At 34.5% G+C, this 7,911-nt stretch overlaps 1 protein-coding gene across 1 annotated transcript; it reads left to right on the top strand.

The window, feature by feature from the left end:
* Positions 1–3,981: 3,981 nt before the first annotated feature.
* On the top strand, positions 3,982–7,423 carry LOC127119065 (ASC1-like protein). The gene is made up of 6 exons (XM_051049278.1): positions 3,982–4,307; positions 5,504–5,733; positions 5,878–6,033; positions 6,299–6,484; positions 6,573–6,757; positions 6,940–7,423. Exons 1-6 carry the CDS (start codon positions 4,170–4,172, stop codon positions 6,969–6,971), a joined length of 927 nt encoding a protein of 308 aa, XP_050905235.1. The 5' UTR covers positions 3,982–4,169; the 3' UTR covers positions 6,972–7,423.
* Positions 7,424–7,911: the final 488 nt, after the last annotated feature.

The following is a 7,911-nucleotide window of genomic DNA, read 5'->3' as shown; positions in this document are numbered from 1 at the left end:
GATCCAGACGTTGGTATGGCCTGTGCATTAGGGATCTCAGTGGATACATCAATCGAATTTGCTCTGATTGTGCCTGATCCCTGGGGAGGGAATTGTTCCCCTTGACTGGTTGTATTAACCATCTTTTTTGCGTTTTTTCTGTTGGTTATAGGTTGTGAATTGTTGGCTATCCTACCACTTCTAAGGATCATACAACACTAATTTTAAAACCACAAGAATAACAACAATTTTGCGAATTGTAAAGACAAACTATTGTAATTAACAATTCTTTTGACACTGTCCCACCAGGTGTGCCAATTTGTTTACCAGTGATTTCTGATAAACAACCGCTAGTCTTCCAAATTTATATATTTTTGGTAACTTACAGGATCGACTAGATTGATCCTAGGACATGTGTCTCAAGAACTGTTATTACGGTGATTTGACTCATGGTTAAGTTTGTTTCTGGTTTGTGGACAACGAAAAGTGTTTTAACAACAACTCTAAATGAAACGTATGATTTTATGAACAACGTAAATGACGATAACTTTGTAGTAGAAGGTTTCTTAAAGATAACAAAAATACTTGGGAAGAGTAAAGATAAATGACTCGAAGTAAATGCTTTAAGTTTTGAGAAAGTACTGGAAATGAAGACTTGGCGAAATGTAAATGCAGAAGTAAAAGTGATGATAAATTACTGAAAATAAGGGCAATTCGACAGAATAAAAAGCAGTGAATAACTTTAATTTAAATAATTGGTATGAAATAGATAACATGAATGAAACTTATAGTGTTCTTCATACATACATTTTCAGCGTAAAACTCTTTTCTCTCGCTCTGGTACTTCGAGCGTATTTTGTGAATTTCTGTATATCTGTTTGAACACCCTTGAATCCAAAACTAAGACCCCTATTTATAGCAATTCGACCCTAACGACCTTTACACATATGACTTCCACGTTCGCCATTCTCAAGCGTTGCATATCTCAGATGTTTCCACGTGTTGGCCTGACGAAACGGCTTTGTTTAAATTTCAAATACTTCCCGCTTGAAGCTTCGACTCTGTGAACGCCTATGTCGAAGAGAGCTTTGTGGAAATCCAAAAATCTTCTAAGTCTCAGGCTTCGACAACAAAGAATTGTTCACCCACGAAAAGAATTTAAACAGCTTCGACACAATCATCTTTTATTCATTCTCCAAAACATAACACTTCCAAAGAACTTCAGTTAACACCATGATGAATGTTTGAAGCTAAAATGATTACATATTGATGGAAAACAAGCCTTGATGTGTTGTGGGATGATTATAGGTCATGTTCATGGATGAAACCAATGGTTCACAAGTTCAAAATCAAACCTTCACTTGTACCATGGATGAAATGGATGTAGGTTTGATGAATGTGGGTTGAAATTGGCTTGAATTAGATATGAATGGTCCAAATTACGATGAGGTGGTCAAGAAAGTAAAGGCATAAAAGCAAAGGGGGAACAAATTAGGGTTTCTTGGATCACAAGGTTTCTCAAAGGCCAAAGTCAAACAAAATTAGGGTTTGGGGTACAAGGGATGTCTTGGAGTGATTCATCAAAGTTAAGGCCAAGACACAAAGTGAATGATGACTTATATAAGCCACAAAGGATCAAGGAACTAGGGTTGAGGTCCATGGTAGACCAGATGAATAAGCAAAGTCTTCAATGAGGGCTCACCAGGGTTTTGGAGATGAATGGAAGGACTTGTGTAGTCTTCCAAGGTCAAAGAATGCTTGAGGATGGCAATTAGGATTTATGGTGGCTTAGGCACACCCCAACATGATCAGGAGATCTTGATGCTCAAATATGAACTTCATGCCTTGAGTTTGCTTTCTTGTTCTCTTGTTATGAGTGTAAATGCAAATGAAAGATGAGATGATGAATATATGCTTATGCATTAGGGTTATGAAGGTAGGGTGAATTTGATGGTATGACAGACCACTAGGAAAGGAGTTTATTAAAATGCACCGCCCTGAGGCCATTTTGAAATACTCCCATAAACATTTCCTAGTTTAGGTGGAAGCCCTTGATCGTCACCTCATTGAAGGTAGCGTGGTACTCCCTTAGAGACTTAGAAGGGCCCTGACAAATGTTGAAAAAATTGGTGATGGACATCTTTCTATGCATGCTTGTCGCAAAATGGTGGACTAATTTATTCACCAAGTCCTGATAGTTGGTGATGGAGAGTCGAGGCATGCCCATATACCACCTTAAGGTTGCATATCTGAAAGTTCCAGAGAGCACATGCTCATACGGGTCGTTGCGCCTATCAAACTTAGCCAACGAAGGCGTCTTAAAATTTTCGAGAGCATGTGCCTCCTATATCTGATCTGAAAGAGGTTAGAGGTCCATTATTTCCACCTCTTTTTTAGGGTCAACCTCTTGCTAGAGGTATTGGATATGGATGACGTTATCCTTCAAATTTTGGTTTTAGCGAGGTATGTCGTCCATGGCAACATACATCTCTACCATGACGTTTTCCTCGTTGTCAAACTCATCATTGGTCGGAGTTGTTGACTTCTTGTTCACCATAATGAACATAGAGGTTGAAAGTGAGGATAACGATTTGAACGAATGTTGTTATTGTGGCTCAAGTTAGTTTTATTAGGTCCCACTGTAGATGCCAATTGTATTTGCTAAAAGTATAATAAGTGATAACTCATATCTATTCAGGGTTGTTAAAGGTTTTTAGGGTTTGTTGTAGGGTTTAGAGTTAGCTCACATAGGGAGGTGAAAAGTTATGTATATATGGTATTTGCGTAATGAGATTGGATGCCCTTTCAGCCTCTGAGTTAAGGTATTTATAAGGAATCCCTGGGTCTCAGGGCCAACCCTGTGCAAGTGCAGCACAGGGCCTAAAATATTAGAGGGCCTCAAATTTTGAATTTTTGGATTTTTTTTCCTAAATATTAATAAAAATAAATAAAATATTATTAAAAAAACTCAATAATTAAAAAAAATATTATGATAAAAATTCAATACACACAAAAATCAAGATTGATCAAAACTCAAAATAATTATAATTAAATTTATTTTTAATTAATACATAATTATATTTTTGATATATTTTTTTTTATTATTATAATTGTAGTTTTTAAAAAATTTGGGCCCATTTTTATAATTAGAACGGGGCCTCCGATATGATTGGGTCGGCCCTGCTGGGTCTGAATCTCAAACTCCTAGGAAATAGAAACCGCTCCCGGGAGCGTGGGAGTGAAACAGTTTGCTCCTTATTATTCATGACAATGTGATAGATTTTCCTTGACTCCCTCTCTGCATTATTGTGGATTGGGACACGTCACTTCCATGTTTCTCTTTGGATACGACCAATTTGAGAAATGGATGTCACATCCAAATGACGGATGTTCGAACTCATAAACAAACAATTAAGAAAATATTGTGGGTATGGTGTGGCGTTGTTTCTCATCTTCGTCACCTCTTGTGGATTTTTGACAAAATATACTAATATAAAGTGGATTAATTTATACATCCTAAAAAAATCTTCATAGTTACAAAAATAAATATTTTTTCTTTAAAAAATATTTATTGTTAATGATAAAGGATAAATAAAGATTAAGAAAATTAAAACTTTTTATATGATAGTTTTCTGAAATACGTTAGTGGGATAATGCTTAATAAGGAGAGAGTGGAAAAAGATTTATATATAAAACTATTATAGAATTAAACTTTTTTTTATTATTAAAAAGATATTTATAATCAAAGATAGAGGCTAAAAAAATTAGAGAATTTTTTTTATTTTAAAAATATTTATTATTAGAGAAAGCGTGTAAAAATAGAGAAACATTTTTGTAAAACAAAATGTGTTGGTGAAATGATACTTGGTAGAGAGAGTGATTTTTTTTTGTGAAATTTCAAAATCATCCTTAAATAATTTAGAGAAAAGAATTAACGAAAAATGTATAGGATTATTTATAGATAGATATATGTATATTAATTAAGGTTTTAAAAGTAAGTGAGGAAGCGCTTGGGTCCATATTTTAGTGGCAATTAATAGATGTTGAGTCCACGATGAAAGTTGTGTATTCATTGAGGCAACCAACAAGCAGCTTTCTTCTTATAAATATATGTAAAATATATAAATTGATTAACGATGTGATTGTAGTAAAATTAAGAAATAATTCTCCCAAAACGGATTTGGCTGGCAATGGATTTGTTTCAACAACTGACCACCGTTGACTGGCAACACGAATCTTACCCCGCCTTTCCTGATTTCTTTCTTCTTCCTTTCTTCGCCATCTTCTTCCCTTCCCTTCGTTTCCTTCTCGACACCTTCATTTTCCAGGTATTTCTATTCTTCAACCTTTCTTTCTTCTATATTATTACTTGTTTCAAAATTTAATGAAACACCAACCACTTTATAATACTATCACTATCCAATTTGGGGAATTCAATCACTCCTTTTTTTTCTCAATGTTTTATTATAACTAAATTATTCAAATTGGTAATTTCATAGATTCTGAATGAAAGGAGAGACATCCTTTGTAAAGAATAATTTCGTTATAATCAAATTTTGGAACATCTTAATTGAATAAGCTAAGTCGTTAGAAGTGTTCTTTCTTTTGGTTCTATTTTTTGTTTTTTGTTTATATCAAGACTGAATTAGGAAGTTTTAGATTTACAACCCTTAAGATACCAAGTAGGTGAGTAAAAGGGCTGATGAATTGAGCTATGGCCAAAAGGACATCTATACCCATATTCCATTATTCAATTGAAGTTAATTTCAACTTCTTACACATTTCTCAAAATTTAGAGACGGCTTTGATTATGTATACATACAATATTGAATTGTTAGCGAGGGCACTTGCCCACGTACTTACGTTACATAGATCCGTATTTGTTTCTAACACAGAACTCACCCTACAAGGTACATAGGGAAAAGAGTGCACCCAAAAAGATAATGTCCTTACAAACCGCAGAGATGTAATACCTCTTCAAAACACCCAAGTAATTAAATAAAAGTAAAGAAAACAAACAAATGATAGTAGAGAAAGTGATGCTATGGGGCATTCCCGCAGTGCCTTTAATCTTCGATCCCCTCGCCAACTAGAGTTGCAAGATTCTCCTGGTGGTTTTATTCCTGAGCCTGCCTTCTTGGCTTTCGCACATATGGGGCGGACCCTTTTCAGCCTGAGGCTCATGATAAGATTTACACTAGAAATACAGGATCGTATAGTGTTACAAGATTGACTGATATATCCTATCACGCTGGCATGACGAATAGTGGATTAAGACTTGATGTCATTGCTTATCATATTCTGTATCTCTTATTCTGACCATCAAACAAATCATATGTATTTCACATTATTATTGTTTTGTTTATTCCATATCAGGAGAGGGGAAAATAATTGTTTCTTTTCATTCTCTTGCATAATTATGCCTAAAGTAAACCTTTAATGGGTTATTGTCTCGCTATGCATCTTTTCTTTTTTGTGGATAATTTGATTATTGTAGTCTATCTGAAGTAAATTCAATGTGTAGAAATTGGCCAGACGATTCATTTTTGGAAAGGGACATGAGGTACTTGATATTCATACCGATGATAGTCGAAAGAAGATTGGGAAATTTATGGAATCAGCGTGGAAATGCGTTTATTTTCTATCTGCGGAAATTTTTGCGCTGGCAGTAACATATAACGAGCCTTGGTTTACTGATACAAGTTATTTTTGGGTTGGGCCAGGGGATCAGAGATGGCCAGATCAAAAGATTAAGTAAGATTGATGTTTTCATGCCCAATTATGATTGACTTCCAGTTGGAATTTCAATTTATTCTTGTTATCATTTGTCTGTCCTTCCAATGATATTAGTATCAACTTAAGTCGGTCGATTGAGCAGTAACCATTTACCATTTTCAGATTGAAATTGAAGGGATTGTATATGTATGGTGCTGGATTTTATTCATACTCCATACTTGCTTTAATATTCTGGGAAACGAGACGCTCTGACTTTGGGATTTCCATGACACACCATGTTGCTTCTCTCAGTCTTATTGTGTTATCCTACACTTTTAGGTACAGTTTCACGAGCCTTTTATTTTCCTTGTCATCGAAGCATTTGGTAAGTGTCATGTAGGGGATGCTGTTTTGTAGTTGTTAAATTTGTTTAAAGTGTAATTCGTTTTGAACTCTTTATCTTATCAAAGAGTGAAATCCGTTGAATATTCATTGTGTGTGAGAGAGAAAGCGAGAGTCAAACCTTGTGGACTTAATGCTTGTACTAATTCTATTTGGATATTTTCATATAGTAATTTTTTGCTTATTTGTTCAATACACTCAGGTTTGTTCGAGTTGGATCAGTTGTTTTAGCCCTTCATGATGCTACTGATGTATTTCTGGAGATTGGGAAAATGTCCAAATACAGCGGCGCTGAAAAAATGGCTAGCTTTGCTTTTATTCTTTTTGTTTTGTCTTTCACCATACTACGTGTCATTTACTTCCCATTCTGGGTTCTTCGAAGTACAAGGTTTGTGTTAAATCAACTCCCCATTCGATGCGCCATATATGTTCAGATATCATTCTATTACTCTATTAAATTGTTTTCTTTTTTGCAGCTCTGAAATGGTTCCCACCTTGAAGTTAGGAAAGCATTGGGTGGATGGTTCAATACATTATTATGTATTCAACACTCTTCTATACTGCTTGCTTATTCTTAATATTTATTGGTGGGTGTTGATCCTTCGAATGCTTGTTCGTCAAATCCGAGCTAAAGGAAAAGTTAGTGAAGATATTCGATCTGGTAAGTTGAAATATTGGTTGCATATATGGTTTTTTTCATCAGAAAAGATACCATCAGCAAAAATTGATTCCTCTTGAAATCTATATGGAATTAAACACACACACATGATATTGATTCCTCTTAGAAACTTTAACTGGATGTCTATATAAACCGTTGCTTGTTATATTTTCTTTTATATGCAGATTCCGAAGACGAACATGAACATGAAGAATGAGCATGACAACAAGTATTGCGTTTGAAATTGTACACATTTTCTTACACATATTGTCACATTTTATGCGATGACAAAGTAAAATTATATGAAAAGAACGTGGCTTATTTCATGAATGTAGATGCTTCCTTAGTTAGAGATAATGGATATTAAAGCTTACGTTACAAGAACCTTTGCAACTCTCATTCTCACTTGGTAAGTTGAATGTGTGTGCTCTAAACATGCATCAACATTCAAAAGAAGTATGGTAGAGTCACATTCTCATTTCTTCACAAACATACATAAGTCTGTGTAGATTTTTAGTTGTTCCATATGAATTTCTTCCTCCAAGACTCCGTGTAAGAATGGTTTGTAACATCAAGTTGATCTATCTCTAAGTTTGGTTTTGTAGCTTGATCAATAAATGATCTAATGGATATCATCTTTACTACTAGTCAAAATATGTCTCATGCGAATTCTTTTATGTTTTTCTATCTTTCAACAATTTCACCATGTCATATGTTTATTTCTCCTTAGGGAGCTAGATCTCTTCTTCCATTGCTTCTTAATGTCTGCATCTCTCATGTTGATCTTCTTGTCATGAAAATTGGTTTTTTTTTTTCTTTCTCTATTGCATTCCATACTATATATAATCGTATCAATAATTACTGGTAATTACAACTTATAATGACAAATACTCTATTACCTAATTTATGTAACCTATTATATGAAAGTAAATAATTTACAATAAAGATTAAGATCAATTTCTATTAACATCCTCCCTCAAATTGATGTGGCTGGTCAATAAGCATCAATTTGTTAACAAGAAACTGATGGCGTGGTCGCTAAACAACTTTGATAAGAATATCTGCAACCTGAAGTTGAGTACTGACGTGAGGAAGTGCTATAAATCGGTCATCATAGACATCACAGATTGAATGACAATCGACTTCAATATTTTTGG

This window comes from Lathyrus oleraceus, chromosome 2, assembly GCF_024323335.1.
Source record: "Lathyrus oleraceus cultivar Zhongwan6 chromosome 2, CAAS_Psat_ZW6_1.0, whole genome shotgun sequence".
NCBI classification, from domain to species: Eukaryota; Viridiplantae; Streptophyta; class Magnoliopsida; order Fabales; family Fabaceae; genus Lathyrus; species Lathyrus oleraceus.
This window is presented reverse-complemented; position numbering and strand designations above follow the sequence as displayed.

Coding starts and splice junctions, on each gene's coding strand:
- LOC127119065 (XM_051049278.1), top strand. CDS start 4,170: ATGGATTTGTTTCAACAACTGACCACCGTTGACTGGCAACACGAATCT. Junction 4,308..5,503: donor TCGACACCTTCATTTTCCAG/GTATTTCTATTC, acceptor TTCAATGTGTAG/AAATTGGCCAGACGATTCAT. Junction 6,485..6,572: donor TGGGTTCTTCGAAGTACAAG/GTTTGTGTTAAA, acceptor TCTTTTTTGCAG/CTCTGAAATGGTTCCCACCT.